Source organism: Acipenser ruthenus, unplaced genomic scaffold (assembly GCF_902713425.1).
Source record: "Acipenser ruthenus unplaced genomic scaffold, fAciRut3.2 maternal haplotype, whole genome shotgun sequence".
Lineage (NCBI taxonomy): Eukaryota > Metazoa > Chordata > Actinopteri > Acipenseriformes > Acipenseridae > Acipenser > Acipenser ruthenus.
This window is the reverse complement of record NW_026708854.1, coordinates 25001-45947: the sequence shown is the minus strand read 5'-3', so window position 1 is coordinate 45947 and position 20947 is coordinate 25001. Positions and strand designations below refer to the sequence as shown.

The 20947-nt window shown below is 52.9% G+C and overlaps 2 protein-coding genes across 4 annotated transcripts in view; one reads left to right on the top strand and one right to left on the bottom strand.

Annotated features, from left to right (window-relative positions):
* The first annotated feature begins 506 nt into the window (after positions 1-506).
* On the top strand, positions 507-9978 carry LOC131736414 (protein YIPF1-like). Of its 2 annotated transcripts, none has more exons than XM_059021907.1 (9): positions 507-849; positions 1064-1134; positions 1591-1745; positions 3203-3283; positions 4794-4881; positions 5053-5169; positions 5595-5761; positions 5947-6129; positions 9032-9978. In XM_059021907.1, the coding sequence occupies exons 2-9, from the start codon at positions 1068-1070 to the stop codon at positions 9125-9127; spliced, it is 954 nt and encodes a 317-aa protein (XP_058877890.1). In that variant the 5' UTR covers positions 507-849; positions 1064-1067; the 3' UTR covers positions 9128-9978. The 2 variants fall into 2 exon arrangements, with proteins under 2 accessions (XP_058877890.1, XP_058877889.1); XM_059021906.1 differs by having other exon boundaries at positions 509-829.
* A 1616-nt stretch (positions 9979-11594) lies between these two features.
* Positions 11595-20947, bottom strand: part of LOC131736413 (histone-arginine methyltransferase CARM1) — a 13817-nt gene continuing 4464 nt past the window's right edge. Inside the window, exons 3-16 of one of the 2 annotated variants that reach the window (XM_059021905.1) lie at positions 20598-20704; positions 20326-20430; positions 19968-20078; positions 19576-19741; positions 17505-17595; positions 17324-17405; positions 16712-16797; positions 16187-16276; positions 15858-15995; positions 15626-15715; positions 14954-15051; positions 14584-14661; positions 13703-13771; positions 11595-13061 (exon numbers count right to left, since the gene is read on the bottom strand). In XM_059021905.1, coding sequence (XP_058877888.1) covers positions 12919-13061; positions 13703-13771; positions 14584-14661; positions 14954-15051; positions 15626-15715; positions 15858-15995; positions 16187-16276; positions 16712-16797; positions 17324-17405; positions 17505-17595; positions 19576-19741; positions 19968-20078; positions 20326-20430; positions 20598-20704 — 1454 coding nt within the window. In that variant the 3' untranslated portion in view covers positions 11595-12918. Of the gene's footprint in view, positions 13062-13702; positions 13772-14583; positions 14662-14953; positions 15052-15625; positions 15716-15857; positions 15996-16186; positions 16277-16711; positions 16798-17323; positions 17406-17504; positions 17596-19575; positions 19754-19967; positions 20079-20325; positions 20431-20597; positions 20705-20947 lie in introns of both variants that reach the window. The other variant, XM_059021904.1, reaches the window with a different exon arrangement.

Sequence of the window (20947 nt, the reverse complement as noted above, 5' to 3'; positions counted from 1 at the left end):
TTTATTATTCTCTGTAGGATTCCATAGATGGTGTCATTCTCCATAGGTTTTTTAGTTCTGTATAGAATTGCTTAGAACATTTTTATGAAGGGGCTTGATCAGCCCCAGTGTGTATAGGTAACAACAAGCTCAGGTGTGTCTTATTAGTAAACTCTTAGTGAAGCCAGGAATGGATCAAACTGCTACGCAATGGGGGCCTTATTTCCATACCTGAATTCTGACAAGCTCTGAAATCCATTAAGAAAGAGGAGGGAGGAGGATGTGAAACTGACGACATTTCGGCTCCACTACAGATCATTTAGTATCTAAACTGACGAGCAACAGGAGCCAGCATGGCGGACAGACCGACACAGTTTCACGGCCCCGGTTTGCAATGTTTTTTTTTGTGCACGACACGGAACACAACACACGTAAAGCACATTTCCAAGAGGCAGGTTTCTGACTGAAATTCGAGCGCGTTTGTACCGACATTAGGGACTGTCTTGCGGCGCACAGACGCGATTTTACACCTCAGTAAGGCGTACAGCCTTCACAGTAAGGAAATAGTCGGTGGCTTACCTCAGTCAAGATGGCGACGCTTGCTTCACTTTTCCCCAACCACGCTTCACTCCCCGGACACGTGATTCGGGTTTGTTTTCGCAGCTCATCCGGGTGATTGGGATTACCTGACGGGCCGGTGATGTGGCGCTTTACTGTCCGAGCAGCTGTGTGAGCAAAACACAAGAGAAAACCACAGGACCGGGGCTTATAAATAAACACACACATCCACACAGACATACACACACAGCAGACACGGCTGGAGGAAGAGCAGGGACCTGGGACAGAGGAGGTGAGCGTCGCGCTTCAATTGTAATTATTATTATTATAACGCGACCGAGCCAAAATAACCGACACTGGGGCGTGAATTGGGCTAGTTCACTCGGGGTTAAAAAGTAAAATATCAGATCTAATGTTATGGGATGGGGCGCCAGTGGGGCATGAGAATGACGTTACTGTTACATTATCTGAAAGGATTAACGCGAGTCAATAATCAATCAATGTATTGCTTGTTTTATTTGACAAGGTTTATGGATCTGGTGGATACCGACTGGAAGAAAACAGCAATGGCAACTCCTGAGGATTTACAATTTCAAGGTAAGGGGTGTTCAGATAAAACCGCGTTAAACTAGCCTGCATAGCAGCGCCCTGTTACCCGCCGGGCCACCGCCACCCGACGGGCTGGAGCTGCAGAACTCCACGGCTGCGGGCAAAAGCATTGCACCCCCGATAGAGGGAGCTACTGCAGCTTAATAAAGTCCAAAGAACCCTGCTGAATAATGTGACGTTAGCACATTCCAAAATCCAACATTAAATACTGGACTACTAGTATGGCTTCATTTTGTAGTTTATTTGATTAAATTATGCTAAATAAAAGATTGAAATTAATTTTCACATACATACACACACACGCACACACGCATGTTCAGACGCACGTGTGTGGTTTTGGTGAAGCTGTGCCTGGGCAGCTCCCTGTCTCTACACTCCGGGTGCAGGAATGTGTTTGGAATTATATCAGGGAAGTGATGCGGTTTCTGTTTCCTGTCTGCTCAGAGTTTGAAGAGGCGGCCCAGCTGCTCTCAGCCAATCCAGAGGCAGTGACTCGGAGTGCGCGGGACCTGAGCAGCACGGAGAGAGAGAGGGAGAGAGAGAGTGAGAGAGTGAACGTCAGCCTGTCTGAGGAGGAGGGAGAGGAGGAGGAGGCAGAGGTGAGAGAGAGAGAGAGAGAGGGTGAGAGTGAACATTAACCTGTCTGAGGAGGAGGGAGAGGAGGAGGAGGCAGAGGTGAGAGAGAGAGAGAGAGAGTGAACGTCAACCTGTCTGAGGAGGAGGGAGAGGAGGAGGAGGCAGAGGTGAGAGAGAGAGAGAGAGAGGGTGAGAGTGAACGTCAACCTGTCTGAGGAGGAGGCAGAGGAGGAGGAGGCAGAGGTGAGAGAGAGAGAGAGAGAGTGAACGTCAACCTGTCTGAGGAGGAGGGAGAGGAGGAGGAGGCAGAGGTGAGAGAGAGAGTGAGAGTGAACGTCAGCCTGTCTGAGGAGGAGGGAGAGGAGGAGGAGGCAGAGGTGAGAGAGAGAGAGAGAGAGAGTGAGAGTGAACGTCAACCTGTCTGAGGAGGAGGGAGAGGAGGAGGAGGCAGAGGTGAGAGAGAGAGTGAAGGTGAAGCTGTTTGATGGAAGGAGGGAGGGGGGGAGAGTAAGTCAGGGTGTTTCAGTGGATCCTAAGCTCAGTGTTTGAATGGATCCTGAGCTCAGTGTTTGAGTGGATCCTGAGCTCAGTGTTTGAATGGGTCCTGAGCTCAGTGTTTGAGTGGATCCTGAGCTCAGTGTTTGAATGGATCCTGAGCTCAGTGTTTGAGTGGATCCTGATCTCAGTGTTTGAATGGATCCCGAGCTCAGTGTTTGAATGGATCCTGATCTCGGTGTTTGAATGGATCCTGAGCTCAGTGTTTGAGTGGATCCTGATCTCGGTGTTTGAATGGATCCCGAGCTCAGTGTTTGAATGGATCCTGAGCTCAGTGTTTGAATGGATCCTGAGCTCAGTGTTTGAATGGATCCCGAGCTCAGTGTTTGAATGGATCCTGAGCTCAGTGTTTGAGTGGATCCTGATCTCGGTGTTTGAATGGATCCCGAGCTCAGTGTTTGAATGGATCCTGATCTCGGTGTTTGAATGGATCCCGAGCTCAGTGTTTGAATGGATCCTGAGCTCAGTGTTTGAATGGATCCCGAGCTCAGTGTTTGAATGGATCCTGAGCTCAGTGTTTGAATGGATCCTGAGCTCAGTGTTTGAGTGGATCCTGATCTCGGTGTTTGAATGGATCCCGAGCTCAGTGTTTGAATGGATCCTGATCTCGGTGTTTGAATGGATCCCGAGCTCAGTGTTTGAATGGATCCTGAGCTCAGTGTTTGAATGGATCCTGAGCTCAGTGTTTGAATGGATCCCGAGCTCAGTGTTTGAATGGATCCTGATCTCGGTGTTTGAATGGATCCCGAGCTCAGTGTTTGAATGGATCCTGAGCTCAGTGTTTGAATGGATCCTGAGCTCAGCGTTTGAATGGATCCTGAGCTCAGCGTTTGAATGGATCCTGATCTCGGTGTTTGAATGGATCCCGAGCTCAGTGTTTGAATGGATCCTGAGCTCAGTGTTTGTGTCTCTGTTTCTCTCCCAGTTGCTGAGTGGACAGAAGAAGCAGCCAAACTTCTGGTCGTTTGATTATTACCAGTCCTTCTTCAACATCGACACCCTGCAGGTACAGCACAGCTTACACTGGAGCCACAGTCTGTTTATACACAGACCCCTTTGCAGCCAATGTCTCTCTCTCTCTCTCTCTCTCTCTCTCACTGCAGCCCGTCTCTCTCTCTCTCTCTCTTTCTCTCTCTCTCTCTCTCTCTCACAGCAGCCCGTGTCTCTCTCTCTCTCTCACAGCAGCCCGTGTGTGTCTCTCTCTCTCTCTCTCTCTCTCTCTCTCTCTCTCTCTCTCTGTCTCTCTCTCTCTCTCAAATTCAAATTCAAATTCAAAGGTGCTTTATTGGCATGACCATTATTCACAGTATTGCCAAAGCAATGCATACACAGTACATCATCTGAACATTAAATAGACAATAACACTGATGAGAATAATAATGATAATAATAATGGTAAACAAATATAAATAATAACCACGTTATTAATAAGTTAACAATAACAACAATGAAATATAACAAGACTTGAACTAATGTAGAGTGCTCACTGTTTGTCCCTCAGGCTGTGACAGGCGGCTGTGTACTGGGCTGCCAGTTGGACACAGCTGGACTCCTCTCCAAGGAGGATTGGGAGTTTTTGAGAGTCTGGCAGGTCTGGGAATGTTTTGCAGAGATGTTTTATTTGTGGGAAGAAAGTTTCCCTTATTTCTGTGTATTTTGTACACTGCAGTAGAAAGTGCATCTCTGTCTCTACTTGCTGGAGTTGACAGTGATGACACAGCCGGTCCTCTTTGGGCAGCCAGGTCTGCCTGTGTCGGCCTGTTTCTATGGCCAGGCTGTGCTCACTGAGCCTGTATTTGGTTAGGATCTGCCTCTGCTTGTTGTCTTTCACCCTGCTCAGGTATTCAGCCAGGGTGTAGTGTCTTTTTAGGGCCCGATAGCACTCTAATTTGCTTTGTGTTTTTGTGTGTGTGTCCCAATAGGTGAGGTAGTTTTGTTTGTGTTGTGTTATAATTTGGTTAACTCGAATTGTCTGTGTTGGAGCAGTGCTGTCCTGAGGCTGGTTGGTGTTAGTTAGTGCAGTGAGCTTCAGGACCAGCTGGCTGAGGGGACTCTTCTTTTGGCTCAGTTCTTGGTACTGCAGGGCTTTACTGTGGTAGGAGTTTGGGTTGCTTTGTTTTAGATGAAGCCAAAATGTAATTGCTCTTTTTTGTATTGAGATCAATAATGGATATTGACCTAGTTCTGCCCTGCACGCGTTGTTTGGTGTTTTTCTCTGTATTTGCAGGATGTTTTTGCAGAACTCTGTGTGCAGGGCTTCTATTGGGTGTTTATCCCATTTAGTGTAATCCTGCTCTGTGAGCGGACCCCACACTTCACTGCCATAGAGGGCAATGGGTTTGATAACACTTTCAAAAATTTTGAGCCAAATTCTAATGGGGAGTTTTATATAAAGCTTTTTCTTTATGGAATAGAAAGCCCTGCGGGCCTTCTCTCTCAGTGCATTCACTGCCGGGTTAAAGCTACCTGATGCGCTGATGTTTAGGCCCACTGCAGCCTGTGTCTCTCTCTCTTCAGGTCCTGGACAGGATAAAGGGCTCCCTCCTCCCACTGCCGGGGAAGAACTTTGTGAAGCACCATCTGCGCAACAACCCGGACCTGTACGGTGAGGGAGTGCGGCCAGCCTGCGGGGCAGAGCCCAGTGCTATTGTATTGTGATGGGTCGCACTGTGTTGTGTTGAGTTCAGTTGTGTAGTATTGTGCTGTTATTCAATCCACATCACAACTGGAGAAATCACTTGTACACACTCAGTATCCATCTCTCCATCTCTCCCAGGTCCCTTCTGGATCTGTGCCACTCTGGTTTTCACCGTTGCGATCAGCGGGAACCTCTCCACCTTCCTCTTGAAGATGGGAGACCCCCAGTACCACTACAGACCCCAGTTCCACAAAGGTGAGTGCGTGGCCATGCCCAGCCGCCCAGCGATGGCCGCTCAGTTGAGAAGCTGTTTTGAGTGTCGCTCGCGGGGGTCTCTGTGTTCTGCTATGCCTGGCTCTCTGCAGTGATGGTACCTGGTTATTAACCCTCTCTTCTCTCTCAGTGTCGGTTGCAGGGGTCTCTGTGTTCTGCTATGCCTGGCTCGTACCCCTGGCTCTCTGCAGTGATGGTACCTGGTTATTAACCCTCTCTCCTCTCTCTCAGTGTCGGTTGCAGGGGTCTCTGTGTTCTGCTATGCCTGGCTCTCTGCAGTGATGGTACCTGGTTATTAACCCTCTCTCCTCTCTCTCAGTGTCGGTTGCGGGGGTCTCTGTGTTCTGCTATGCCTGGCTCTCTGCAGTGATGGTACCTGGTTATTAACCCTCTCTCTTCTCTCTCAGTGTCGGTTGCAGGGGTCTCTGTGTTCTGCTATGCCTGGCTCGTACCCCTGGCTCTCTGGGGTTTCCTGCAGTGGAGGAGCAGCAGCAATCCCAGCGTGACGAGCTACTCCTTCCTGGAGACTGTGTGTGTGTACGGGTACTCACTGTTCATCTACATCCCCACCTCGGTGAGTCTGTGAGAGAGTGTGTGTGTGTGTGTGTGTGTGTGTGTGTGTGTGTGTCACAGTGTCTCAGTGTGTGTGTCTCAGTATGTGTCTCAGTGTCTCAGCGTGTGTCTCAGCGTCTCAGCGTGTGTCTCAGTGTGTGTGTCTCAGGTATGTGTCTCAGCGTTCACTCTGCCCTCTCCTCTCAGATTCTCTGGATTATCCCAGTCGATTGGCTTCGCTGGCTGCTCATTCTCTTGGCTATGGCTCTCTCCGGCTCAGTCCTGGTTCTCACGTTCTGGCCGGTGATTCGAGACGACACTAAGCCCGCCTCCATCGCCACGGTGACGGCCATCCTGCTGCTCCACGCGCTGCTCGCCATTGGCTGCAAGGTGAGCCAGGCCACACCCCTTCACCCAGTCTGTCACAATGCAGTTTCAGTTTCCTGTACAAACATGAAGTTATTGAAGTGCTGTGATCTGCAGTGCTGCTCCCTTCAGACTCCTCTCTAGTGGATGTGCTGTGATCTGCAGTGCTGCTCCCTTCAGACTCCTCTCTAGTGGATGTGCTGTGATCTGCAGTGCTGCTCCCTTCAGACTCCTCTCTAGTGGATGTGCTGTGATCTGCAGTGCTGCTCTCTTCAGACTCCTCTCTAGTGGATGTGCTGTGATCTGCAGTGCTGCTCCCTTCAGACTCCTCTCTAGTGGATGTGCTGTGATCTGCAGTGCTGCTCCCTTCAGACTCCTCTCTAGTGGATGTGCTGTGATCTGCAGTGCTGCTCTCTTCAGACTCCTCTCTAGTGGATGTGCTGTGATCTGCAGTGCTGCTCCCTTCAGACTCCTCTCTAGTGGATGTGCTGTGATCTGCAGTGCTGCTCCCTTCAGACTCCTCTCTAGTGGATGTGCTGTGATCTGCAGTGCTGCTCCCTTCAGACTCCTCTCTAGTGGATGTGCTGTGATCTGCAGTGCTGCTCCCTTCAGACTCCTCTCTAGTGGATGTGCTGTGATCTGCAGTGCTGCTCTCTTCAGACTCCTCTCTAGTGGATGTGCTGTGATCTGCAGTGCTGCTCCCTTCAGACTCCTCTCTAGTGGATGTGCTGTGATCTGCAGTGCTGCTCTCTTCAGACTCCTCTCTAGTGGATGTGCTGTGATCTGCAGTGCTGCTCCCTTCAGACTCCTCTCTAGTGGATGTGCTGTGATCTGCAGTGCTGCTCTCTTCAGACTCCTCTCTAGTGGATGTGCTGTGATCTGCAGTGCTGCTCTCTTCAGACTCCTCTCTAGTGGATGTGCTGTGATCTGCAGTGCTGCTCCCTTCAGACTCCTCTCTAGTGGATGTGCTGTGATCTGCAGTGCTGCTCCCTTCAGACTCCTCTCTAGTGGATGTGCTGTGATCTGCAGTGCTGCTCCCTTCAGACTCCTCTCTAGTGGATGTGCTGTGATCTGCAGTGCTGCTCCCTTCAGACTCCTCTCTAGTGGATGTGCTGTGATCTGCAGTGCTGCTCCCTTCAGACTCCTCTCTAGTGGATGTGCTGTGATCTGCAGTGCTGCTCCCTTCAGACTCCTCTCTAGTGGATGTGCTGTGATCTGCAGTGCTGCTCTCTTCAGACTCCTCTCTAGTGGATGTGCTGTGATCTGCAGTGCTGCTCTCTTCAGACTCCTCTCTAGTGGATGTGCTGTGATCTGCAGTGCTGCTCCCTTCAGACTCCTCTCTAGTGGATGTGCTGTGATCTGCAGTGCTGCTCTCTTCAGACTCCTCTCTAGTGGATGTGCTGTGATCTGCAGTGCTGCTCTCTTCAGACTCCTCTCTAGTGGATGTGCTGTGATCTGCAGTGCTGCTCCCTTCAGACTCCTCTCTAGTGGATGTGCTGTGATCTGCAGTGCTGCTCTCTTCAGACTCCTCTCTAGTGGATGTGCTGTGATCTGCAGTGCTGCTCTCTTCAGACTCCTCTCTAGTGGATGTGCTGTGATCTGCAGTGCTGCTCTCTTCAGACTCCTCTCTAGTGGATGTGCTGTGATCTGCAGTGCTGCTCCCTTCAGACTCCTCTCTAGTGGATGTGCTGTGATCTGCAGTGCTGCTCCCTTCAGACTCCTCTCTAGTGGATGTGCTGTGATCTGCAGTGCTGCTCTCTTCAGACTCCTCTCTAGTGGATGTGCTGTGATCTGCAGTGCTGCTCTCTTCAGACTCCTCTCTAGTGGATGTGCTGTGATCTGCAGTGCTGCTCTCTTCAGACTCCTCTCTAGTGGATGTGCTGTGATCTGCAGTGCTGCTCTCTTCAGACTCCTCTCTAGTGGATGTGCTGTGATCTGCAGTGCTGCTCTCTTCAGACTCCTCTCTAGTGGATGTGCTGTGATCTGCAGTGCTGCTCTCTTCAGACTCCTCTCTAGTGGAAGTGCTGTGATCTGCAGTGCTGCTCTCTTCAGACTCCTCTCTAGTGGATGTGCTGTGATCTGCAGTGCTGCTCCCTTCAGACTCCTCTCTAGTGGATGTGCTGTGATCTGCAGTGCTGCTCTCTTCAGACTCCTCTCTAGTGGATGTGCTGTGATCTGCAGTGCTGCTCTCTTCAGACTCCTCTCTAGTGGATGTGCTGTGATCTGCAGTGCTGCTCTCTTCAGACTCCTCTCTAGTGGATGTGCTGTGATCTGCAGTGCTGCTCCCTTCAGACTCCTCTCTAGTGGATGTGCTGTGATCTGCAGTGCTGCTCTCTTCAGACTCCTCTCTAGTGGATGTGCTGTGATCTGCAGTGCTGCTCTCTTCAGACTCCTCTCTAGTGGATGTGCTGTGATCTGCAGTGCTGCTCTCTTCAGACTCCTCTCTAGTGGATGTGCTGTGATCTGCAGTGCTGCTCTCTTCAGACTCCTCTCTAGTGGATGTGCTGTGATCTGCAGTGCTGCTCTCTTCAGACTCCTCTCTAGTGGATGTGCTGTGATCTGCAGTGCTGCTCTCTTCAGACTCCTCTCTAGTGGATGTGCTGTGATCTGCAGTGCTGCTCTCTTCAGACTCCTCTCTAGTGGATGTGCTGTGATCTGCAGTGCTGCTCTCTTCAGACTCCTCTCTAGTGGATGTGCTGTGATCTGCAGTGCTGCTCCCTTCAGACTCCTCTCTAGTGGATGTGCTGTGATCTGCAGTGCTGCTCTCTTCAGACTCCTCTCTAGTGGATGTGCTGTGATCTGCAGTGCTGCTCTCTTCAGACTCCTCTCTAGTGGATGTGCTGTGATCTGCAGTGCTGCTGTCTGTATATATCTCTATCAGAAATGACAGTGTAGTAATACTCGCACCCCTTCTCTCTCTCTCCAGATGTATTTCTTCCAGACAGCCACACAGATGATGATGCCAGTCCCCTCCCTGGCGCCCCCTACAGGAAACCCCAACATTACGTTGAATCAGTCCTAGAGAGAGGGGGCCTGCGTCTCCACTGCGCTGCCCGGACCTGTTCTTGTGACACACAGGGGATTGCGAACACTGAACCCCGAACAACCCCCTGACCCCTGAACTCTACCCTTGAGGAGAACGCTTTACTGACCCCTCCCGAGCCCAGGGGCACAAGAGCAGCACTGGCATCGCTTCACTGCCTGGCATTCTCCACGCGCTCACCTGAATTAACTGCACAGGCCGGCAGCGAGCGTGTCCAAGTTATTCCCTGAGCTGATTTCAAAACAGGACAGTATCTCAGAGAGACCCCTCAGCACTGGGGTGCGGGTCACGCATGCAGTACCGGGTCACTAATCTGGGATCGAATGTTATTTTAGGGAGGCAGAGGTGCTCAGGCTCTGCAGGGATGGAAATCAGACTCCCGTTGCATCGCAGTTTAACCCATTCCAGGCTTTACTACGACCAGCTTGATCAGCCACAGGGTGTACAGGTAACGAGCTCAGGTGAGTCTTATTAATAAACTCGCTGTGCAACGGGACTCTTATTTGCAGCCGTGGATCTGTGGAAGCAGTTTTGTTTGAGTGGAGTTTAGGGTTGGTTCAGGTTCTGAAGGGGTTTCAGTATTTCTTTAATTATTGTTTTTGGTTGATCCTGATAACGCTCGTGTTTTAAACACACAAAGCGAATGCTTGTGAAGGTGAGTGAAGGTTCGAATGCTCTGCTTCGCTGGTCCAGGTCTGATAACGAAGGTTTCTGTTCGTTATCAGACCTGTTTGATTTCTTCTGGGTTGGGTCCTCGTTTGGTTTCTAATGATTTTTGGAGCACGTTCTCCTGTGTTGAAGAGAAATGTAATAAAATATTTTTAAAAGCAGCAGTGGTTTCCGTTTTGCAGTCTGGCGGGCCGGGGCGTGTCGCCGTCTCTGTAGGGTTAGGATTGTTTTCATGAACACGAGCTGCTCTGGAGGGACTTACAGGCAGAAAAAGAAGAAAAAAAACACGAGAGAAAGATTTTCAAAACCCTCCCATCGTTTATTTAGGTTTTTCTACAATTAAAAAAAAAAAACACATTCACAACCTCATTTCTGCTGCAACGGGCCGCTGTGGTGTGATTTCCACGGCATGAACATGGAGTCCGAACGACCCACCTGTCCTTAAAACAGGAGACCCAGCCGAGGCAACGTGTGCTGTGCACCTGCAGATCCAACCAGAGCCCTCCTGCGAGACGGGGGACCCACGTCCATAGGGGACCTGTACTGTTCTTCCAGAGACGAGACAGACTCTGCAGGCACGGCCGTACGAGAGGGGCTGCATCTCCGCTCCGCCCCCCTGCAGAGCGCCAGGAACGCAGCCCAGCAAAGCCATCGGACTGCTTCGAAACCCTCAGCGTGGTTCTGCTTGAAAATACTAACAAGAAGCAGCAGCCTGTGTGCAAGTGTCTCAGAGCAAGGTGCTCTTCATGCGATGTGATTATAAACTTACTGCAGTGCCGAGGGAGGGACAGTCCAGGACTGTGACACAGATATAAACGCACTGCAGTGCTGAGGGAGGGACAGTCCAGGACTGTGACACAGATATAAACTCACTGCAGTGCCGAGGGGGGGACAGTCCAGGACTGTGACACAGAAACTCACTGCAGTGCTGAGGGGGGACAGTCCAGGACTGTGACACAGATATAAACTCACTGCAGTGCTGAGGGAGGGACAGTCCAGGACTGTGACACAGATATAAGCTCACTGCAGTGCTGAGGGAGGGACAGTCCAGGACTGTGACACAGATATAAACTCACTGCAGTGCTGAGGGAGGGACAGTCCTGCCTGCCTGGCTCCCTCACTCCCTCTCCGGCTCAGGAATTAGTGTCTAAAATCGTTTCCTTTCTACTAAAAACAAACACAAAGAAAAACAAACAGGCAAAATATGACGTTTCAAAGTGTCGGGTGCCCTGAGACTGAGCAGACTCCACAAACTAACCAACGGCCCGAACCTGAACCCCAATGCTGTGGCCCTTCCCAACCTCCAGGGGCTGCGTTTTTATTTTATTTAAATTTGAGTCCGAAAAGCAGGCAACACATCTGAGAACCGTGCTTCCAGTCCTCTACGTGTTCGCATCGTTTGGTAGATCTCTGCTCGGCAGCCCTTGCGCCGTCTCCACAGTCCTGAAGCCAGCCTGCAGGGCTGGAGTCTGAGGTACAAACAGTAACATCAGAGAGCTTCGCTTCCTGCACTGCAAAGCAAGGCAGACTGAAAATCATTTCAAATACTCGAGTGCTGGAGTCACTCCGTCCGGACCTCTGATTGAGAGACACTGGAGCCGATATTGAAACGGGTGCGGAAACACCACAGCCAACCAAATACAATACAGGGCGGGGCCAAGAAGCATGAGGGGGGTGTGGTTACAACATGGGGGCGGGAACCAGGTCACAGAGCCAATAACATGGGAGGAAGGGGGTAGAGACAAAATGAAGACAAAAAAAAGAGACAAAAGCAGAGTAAAGGAAAGGACGTGCAAGACATTTTAATAGTGAGGTTAAAAATGACTTCCCCTTTAAAAGGTTGTCTTGTTTTTCAGTGGCACAGCTTGAACCCCAGAAACGATCGAGAAGAGGGTGTGGCTTGAAGGCCACTTTCCCATCAGCCCCGCCCAGGTCTGTATAATAAACACACACGAGCCCCGAAACAAACCAAGCCCTTTTTAAAAGGGAGCTGGGATGATCTGCACCGCGCAATACTGTTAGAGATGTATCATTAACATTGACCCCCGACCCTGCCAAAGAATCAAAGAAAATCCAAAAGAAAAAACATTCTGATCACACGGTTCAGACACGTTACCTACCCCATTAATAAACCAGCACAGACTGGGAAACCCAACAACCAGTTACATTCAAGCATTCACTTCCCATTAAAAAAAAAACAAAAAAACATAAAGCACAAAGAGTGTCCCGGCCGTCCTTTTCTTTCATCAGAACCGGGTCGCCCTCGTGCGCGGGTTTGTGTTCTTCTGGAGTTTGAATGTGGCTCCCTCTTGTGGTGAGAAGTGGTGGTGCTGCTGCAGTTCAGTAAAGTCCTGGCTCTGTGTGGGTGTGTGGAGAGGAGAGAGGGGAGGAGAGGAGAGGGGTCCCACATCCTCTCCTAGCTGCCCCACAGCATCGAGGTCAGGGTCCTGATTGGTTCACGTTTGCAGTGATGTCATTGCTTTGCACGCGTGCAGTTGGTGTGCGGAGGGCCGTGTTGAAATCAGGAAGGCGAGCAGCGAAACTCAACAGAACTGCTTTATTTATTTTATTGGATACTAAAAAGCATTCCAGTTTCGAAGGGCTGCAGCTATCTTACAAACTAACAATGAAAACCAAACGCGACTGCCAGACTAGTTCTGCTCACTTTCCTGCACTTACTCACATTATCAAATGCATTGGAAAAATAATAAGAAAGAAATCCCTTCTTAGAGATACATATACATTACATGTATGTATGTATGTATGTAGTTGTGTTTTCTTGTATAACTGTAATCTACTTTCAGATAGAAACAGTGAAATTGACAGCGCTGTGATCTCTTTACAAACAGCTGGACAGTCGAGTACAAAAAAAAATAATAAAAAAAACAACTAGAAACTCAAAGAGGATGACCTCACTGATGACATCGTGCAGAGCAATGACATCCCCCGACTACAGCCAATCAGAGCAGTGCCCTGGCTGGCCGCTGCGTGAGAGGGGCCGAATCGGAGACAGGAAGCAGCAGCCTCTTTGGGTTTCCTGTTGCTGTCAGTTCAGAGGTGAAGGGCGTTGAGAGGTCGGAGAGGAGACAGGAAGTGAGGTCTTAGCTCCCATAATGCATCGTGTTGCTGGGGATGGACAGGGGGGAGGCCATGGAGATGGCGGGGCCCCCCATGGTGAACTGCTGGTTGTTGATGGGGTAGTGGCCCCCGCTGGTGCTGGGGCCCGCCTGCCCGCTGGAGTTACCTGCGAGGAGAGAAAGGGGAGGGGTTGACGTGTCACACGAAACAGCGCTCGCAGTCTCCTCTCCTTCAGGACCGCTGGCTGTGAGCAATGCAGTCCAGTCATGTGACTCTGCCTCACAGAACCCAAACTCATTCCTGAAAGGTGAGTCTGCTGGGTAAGGGCTCTACGAATGCCTCTGCTAGCAGCGCAATCTGTTCTGGGCGAGCAGCAATCTCAAGTAGCAAGGTGGAAATGCATGGTGATGTTAACAGGAGCCTTGCCCCCGGGTCGCTGTGTGGCTGTGCAGTGCAGTGTGTGCTCAGTGTGTGCTGTAGCTGTTCAGTGTGTGCTGTAGCTGTTCAGTGTGTGCTGTGCTGTTCAGTGTGTGCTGTGCTGTTCAGTGTGTGCTGTAGCTGTTCAGTGTGTGCTGTAGCTGTTCAGTGTGTGCTGTGCTGTTCAGTGTGTGCTGTGCTGTTCAGTGTGTGCTGTAGCTGTTCAGTGTGTGCTGTGCTGTTCAGTGTGTGCTGTAGCTGTTCAGTGTGTGCTGTAGCTGTTCAGTGTGTGCTGTAGCTGTTCAGTGTGTGCTGTAGCTGTTCAGTGTGTGCTGTAGCTGTTCAGTGTGTGGTGTAGCTGTGTACCTGGCTCACAGTATCTCTACTCACCCTGCATGATTCCCGTGCTCATGATGGATCCCATCCTGGAGTGTGTGTGATTCACAATCCCTGTGTTCGCTAGAGAGAGAGAGAAAGAGAGAGAGAGATACACTTTTTAATCAATCAATCAATCAATCAATCAATCAGGTCGAGACAGAGATACACTTTTTACTGCAGAGAGAGAGAGAGAGGAGAGAGAGATCAGCATCAAACTCCACAGCTCTGAGCCAGGGTCGCTTCCCTTGGCATCATGAGCAGGTGCTGCGATGCTTGGCATTAGCACTGGAGGAACAGTGTAACAAGATCAACAGCTCGCTGCCAGTATCAGCAATAGCTGCACACAGAGAACGACATCCCTGCATCCAGGACAGCATCCAACAGGAAAGGGGATTAGAACTGAGAGTCGCCTGGGACAACTGGAGGCTGCTAGAGATTGGAGAATGCAGGCACATGCTGCTCAGCTCCCCCCTGGAGATTGGAGAATGCAGGCACATGCTGCTCAGCTCCCCCCTGGAGATTGGAGAATGCAGGCACATGCTGCTCAGCTCCCCCCTGGAGATTGGAGAATGCAGGCACATGCTGCTCAGCTCCCCCCTGGAGATTGGAGAATGCAGGCACATGCTGCTCAGCTCCCCCCTGGAGATTGGAGAATGCAGGCACATGCTGCTCAGCTCCCCCTGGAGATTGGAGAATGCAGGCACATGCTGCTCAGCTCCCCCTGGAGATTGGAGAATGCAGGCACATGCTGCTCAGCTCCCCCCTGGAGATTGGAGAATGCAGGCACATGCTGCTCAGCTCCCCCCTGGAGATTGGAGAATGCAGGCACATGCTGCTCAGCTCCCCCCTGGAGATTGCTACAGCTAGCCTCTGACCCGACGCGGCTTGCTTACCCAGTGGGATGAGGTTGTTGTGGCCGACTGTTGATCCACTGGGAATAACACCACTGAGGTCATAGGCTCCAGGCATCCCTGCACAGAGAGAGAGAGAACCAACAGCAGAGAGATTATCAGGAGTGCAGCAAATCAACTACACGCACGCACGCAGGGTTTAAATGAACTGCCAAACCTCAACACACGGGGAATCACTGTAGCCTGTGTGTGGAGTGTGGAGGGTGTGGAGTGTGTGGAGCGTGGGAGTGTGGGAGTGTGGGGTGGGGAGTGTGGGGTGGGGAGCGTGGGAGTGTGGGAGTGTGGGAGTGTAGAATGGGGAGTGTGGATATTTGATGGAATATATTGAAGGCTCCCCGAGGCGTCCCCATACCTTGGCTCATGCCGTAGCCCCCCCCTGTGTTCCACATGTTTTCGGAGGGGGAGGTGTAGTGGGATCCGGGAGGGGGGGAGGGGGTGGCGCCAGTGTACCTGAAACAACAAAACAATGAAAACAAGACACACACCCCCTCCACACACACACACACACACACTCCACACACACCCCCTCCACACACACACACACACACACACACACACACACACACACACACACACACACACAGGAGCGACAGGGTTAGCACACACAGAGCCCCCCGCGCACACACACACACAGCCCCACACACACACACACAGCCCCACACACACACACACACAGCCCCACACACACACACACACACACAGCCCCACACACACACACACACACACCGGGGAGGAGGAGCTTATTCTTTTTTTTCTTTTTCAGGCAGATGATATTTTTTCTCTCCTCTTTTTTAACTATTTCTGGGACAAAAAAAATCCCTCCCTCCCTCCTTCATTCATTCATCCTCTCGGCTCCACCGCGCTGCACAGAGGAGTCAGCCAAAGATAATCCCCAAGGATACTCGCTGTACAGCCAGGAGAAGCTCTGGGAAGACAAGAGGACCTTCCTTCCTTCCACCCCTCCCTCCCTCCTGATGGTACAGCCCTGACTGCCACCCGCCCCCCGGCAGGAGAGACCACTCACCTAAAAAAGGGGTTCTTCAGGTCCAGCAAGTTGCTGGATTTAGAACCAGTCTGGTCAACCTGAGCTACAATGCTGATGTCATAGCTCTGCCTGCAGATGAGAAAAACAGAGAGAGACAAGATTAAAAAAACAAACAAACTTCAAAAACAGAGATGCAGGGGTGCAGAGATGGAGGGATGCAGAAATGGAGGGATGCAGAGATGGAGGGATGCAGAGATGGAGATGCACGTACCTCTTGTTTGCGAGGAGCAGGGCCGTTCCGGACAGCGTGTCTCCTGCCTTGGCAAAGAGGGGGGACTGGAGAAGACAGCGGACCTGGTACCAGTGAGTGAGGGGCTCTGTGGGGGCCGTGGAGAGCCACACTGTCACCCTGCAGAGGGACAGAGAGCCGGGTCACACACATACACTAATCACACACACACATACACTAATCACACACAGACACACCAATCACTACACAGACACTAATCACTACACACACAGGTTCCTCGTTCGCAGACAGTAAATCGGGAAGCAGCCCGATATCGGGGTCCCGCTCGCTCTCTCGGGGGTGTAACTCACACTGAGCCGATGAAAGCCACGTCGAACCAGAAGGCCAGTCCATGGACCAGTCCAGAGTGCATCATGTGGAACTTGAAGGGGATCTCTATCCTGCAAACACACGAGAGGGAGGAAAACACAGTGAGAGCTGGACCCTGCGGCACCAGACCCCGCCCCGCCCCGCGGCACCAGACCCCGCCCCGCGGCACCAGACCCCGCCCCGCGGCACCAGACCCCGCCCCGCGGCACCAGACCCCGCCCCGCGGCACCAGACTCGAGTGGAAGAATGGCACCCCCTGGTGGCCTGCCACACACAGTGCAGGGATGGGAAAAGCTGGAGCGACTCGAGAGGCAGACATGAGCGCTGATGACAGCGTGCAGCCGGGCTGCACGGCACGCCTGGGCACAGCGCTGATATTTCTGACACTGGTACAGCAGCATGTTAAGCTGGGGCAGCAGCACTGGTAAAGACACATTCAAGTCTGAAAGTAGCGCACGATCCCGCTTGCATCATCACTGCCTCTGGAGCGCCGCCTAGTGGCTCACCTGTGCAGGTCATCCTCTTTTGCCTCCAGGAAGTTGACTGTGTATTTCACTGATTTGGCCATCAGGATGCGGATATCAAACGTGTCCTGAGAGAGAGAGAGAGAGAGAGAGAGAGGGAGAGAGAGAGAGGGGGGGGGAGGGAGAGAGAGAGAGAGAGAGAGAGAGAGAGAGAGAGAGAGAGAGGGGGGGGGGAGAGAGAGAGAGAGAGAGAACAGTCTAGTAACACAGGGTGGAAATAAGACGCCCAATTTCTTAGCACTTCGATCAACTCCTGGTTTCACTAGGAGTTTAATTAGAGGACACACCTGAGCTTGTTACCTATACAGACTGTGGCAGGTCAGGCTGGTAGTAAAATCTGGAAGGGGTGAAGCTGCTATGCAACAGGAGTCTTATTTCCATCCCTGCACAGACAGCAAAGAGATTTCTAATTGCCACTGAAGACAACAGCCAGCCAGCACTGTCTGCAGCACAGTTTATTTCATGCACTGCGGTTTCATCTCTGTAGGGGGCTTTGGCATGCTGGGAGAACGCTGCTGCATTCAAGGCAAGGCGCTGCTGGCCAGGCCTCTCTTGAAGGACCGAGCCACGCTGCGTTTGGGACCCTGCACTCACCACGATGGGCTGCCTGAAGTACTCATCCACAGCAGCGCCACGAAGAGCAGACAGGTCCACGCCGTGGAACGAGGGCTGATACCTGCAGAGACAGAGAGACTGGGGTTCAGAACCAGCACGCACACCTCTTACAGTGCAGTCAGACAGCGCCCCCCGCAGGGCAGACCCCGCAGGGACTCACCAGAAGTTGGCCTTGGTGAATTGCTCCATGTAGAGCTGCTCGTCTGTGAAGGGAGCCAGGTGAACGTCGCCGATCGTGGGGAACATGTTACCTGAGACAGGGAGGGAAGGAGGGGGAGAAACCAGTTAGGGTTAGGGGGTCTCACCGTTGGGTTAGGGGGTCTCACCGTTGGGTTAGGGGGTCTCACCGCTGGGTTAGGGGGTCTCACCGCTGGGTTAGGGGGTCTCACCGCTGGGTTAGGGGGTCTCACCGCTGGGTTAGGGGGTCTCACCGTTGGGTTAGGGGGTCTCACCGCTGGGTTAGGGGGTCTCACCGCTGGGTTAGGGGGTCTCACCGCTGGGTTAGGGGGTCTCACCGCTGGGTTAGGGTTAGGGGGTCTCCCCGCTGGGTTAGGGGGTCACACCGCTGGGTTAGGGGGTCTCACCGCTGGGTTAGGGGGTCTCACCGTTGGGTTAGGGTTAGGGGGTCTCCCCGCTGGGTTAGGGGGTCTCACCGCTGGGTTAGGGGGTCTCACCGCTGGGTTAGGGTTAGGGGGTCTCACCGCTGGGTTAGGGGGTCTCACCGCTGGGTTAGGGGGTCTCACCGCTGGGTTAGGGGGTCTCACCGTTGGGTTAGGGTTAGGGGGTCTCCCCGCTGGGTTAGGGGGTCACACCGCTGGGTTAGGGGGCCTCACCGCTGGGTTAGGGGGTCTCACCGTTGGGTTAGGGTTAGGGGGTCTCCCCGCTGGGTTAGGGGGTCACACCGCTGGGTTAGGGGGTCTCCCCGCTGGGTTAGGGGGTCTCACCGTTGGGTTAGGGTTAGGGGGTCTCACCGCTGGGTTAGGGGGTCTCACCGCTGGGTTAGGGGGTCTCACCGCTGGGTTAGGGTTAGGGGGTCTCACCGCTGGGTTAGGGGGTCTCACCGCTGGGTTAGGGGGTCTCACCGCTGGGTTAGGGGGTCTCACCGTTGGGTTAGGGTTAGGGGGTCTCCCCGCTGGGTTAGGGGGTCACACCGCTGGGTTAGGGGGCCTCACCGCTGGGTTAGGGGGTCTCACCGTTGGGTTAGGGTTAGGGGGTCTCCCCGCTGGGTTAGGGGGTCACACCGCTGGGTTAGGGGGTCTCCCCGCTGGGTTAGGGGGTCTCACCGTTGGGTTAGGGTTAGGGGGTCTCACCGCTGGGTTAGGGGGTCTCACCGCTGGGTTAGGGGGTCTCACCGCTGGGTTAGGGTTAGGGGGTCTCACCGCTGGGTTAGGGGGTCTCACCGCTGGGTTAGGGGGTCTCACCGCTGGGTAAGGGTTAGGGGGTCTCACCGTTGGGTTAGGGGGTCTCACCGTTGGGTTAGGGGGTCTCACCGCTGGGTTAGGGGGTCTCACCGCTGGGTAAGGGTTAGGGGGTCTCACCGTTGGGTTAGGGGGTCTCCCCGCTGGGTTAGGGGGTCTCCCCGCTGGGTTAGGGGGTCTCACCGTTGGGTTAGGGTTAGGGGGTCTCCCCGCTGGGTTAGGGGGTCACACCGCTGGGTTAGGGGGTCACACCGCTGGGTTAGGGGGTCACACCGCTGGGTTAGGGGGTCTCACCGTTGGGTTAGGGTTAGGGGGTCTCACCGCTGGGTTAGGGGGTCTCACCGCTGGGTTAGGGGGTCTCACCGCTGGGTTAGGGTTAGGGGGTCTCACCGCTGGGTTAGGGGGTCTCACCGCTGGGTTAGGGGGTCTCACCGCTGGGTAAGGGTTAGGGGGTCTCACCGTTGGGTTAGGGGGTCTCACCGTTGGGTTAGGGGGTCTCACCGCTGGGTTAGGGGGTCTCACCGCTGGGTTAGGGGGTCTCACCGCTGGGTAAGGGTTAGGGGGTCTCACCGTTGGGTTAGGGGGTCTCCCCGCTGGGTTAGGGGGTCTCCCCGCTGGGTTAGGGGGTCTCACCGTTGGGTTAAGGGGTCTCACCGTTGGGTTAGGGGGTCTCACCGCTGGGTTAGGGTTAGGGGGTCTCACCGTTGGGTTAAGGGGTCTCACCGTTGGGTTAGGGGGTCTCATCGTTGGGTTAGGGGGTCTCACCGCTGGGTTAGGGTTAGGGGGTCTCACCGTTGGGTTAGGGGATCTCACCGTTGGGTTTGAGGAACTTCTTGGCGTGCAAGTAGCTCTCCAGCATCCTCTCGTTGAACAGCATGTATCCCATGGGCTCCGAGATGATCATGTCAACCTGCTCCGGGAGATTCACCTCCTCCACCTTCCCAGAGATCACCAGGATGCGATCCGTCAGGTTGTTGTTCTTCACCAGGAGCTGAGAGACACACAGAGATGAGAGTGATAGAGGGCATGAGACACACACTGAGTTACAGAGACACACAGAGTGATACAGAGACACACATTGACACACAGAGACGAGAGTGATAGAGGGAGTGATACAGAGACACACAGAGCGACACAGAGATAGGAGGTGGATTGCCAGCCTCGTCTCCAGTGCTATCGCTCGGCTCTGCAGGACTCGGCTGTACCTCAGCATGCTGAGCCATCGAACTCGCCTCCACCGCGTAAACCTTGCGAGCGCCGGCCTGAGCAGCAAAGAAGGACAGGATCCCCGAGCCACAGCCGACATCGAGCACCACCTGGGTGGGGACAGGGGAGAGGACTGAGGCAAGCAATTCAATACAAATAAACAAATTAAAAAGCAAACCACATCACACGCCTGCAGCGTTCAGGACACAAAGAATCGATTTTACAATCATAATGTATTGAACGTGTTTCCTTCCCGGCGCGCGCACGCAGTCTCTCTCATCAGCAGCCTGGCCGAGGAGAGCTGCTGATGATCCGTGGGTTAAGCGGGTTTGTGGTTCTGAGCGGCTGCAGCAGTACCTTGTCCTTGAAGTCTATGTGGTTCTGCAGGATGGCTCGCTGGTAGGTTCCGGTCCGAACGTAGTCCTGCATCATGTTCTGCTGCTGAGAGAGGTAGCCGTAGAACTGGGGGGGAGAGAGACGGGGTCACTTCAGACAGGGATCTCAGGCAGCGCCTTCACAAGCACAAGAAATCCACGCTTTACAAAGAATCAACGGGCTTCAGGGGAGTCGGTGATCCTTAAACCCGTGTGCATTTGAATCTGTGCCCCCCTCCCGCCCCCTGTCTGTACCTGGAAGTACTGCACTGCGGAGGACTCCTCTGTGCGCTCGGTGAACACAGACTGCTCCTCACTGTGGCCCCGGCAGTTCTTCAGGATGTTGTAAAATGAGCAGAAATCTAAAAAAACCAAAAACAAACCAAACGCATGAATTTCAGTTAACAGGTGTTGGTTCTGATCGTTTTCATGCTGGCTGCCCGAGTCTCTGACAGTGCGAAGAGTCCACACTCGGTGTGAAGAGACGCTAATCTCTCGGCTGCTCAAATCGTGCCAAGTGATTTGTTATAATAAAATAACCTGCTCTTATTATGCAGCACTCAAGAGGCCCCTCAGGACATGCAACGCGCTGCAGATCAGAGAGA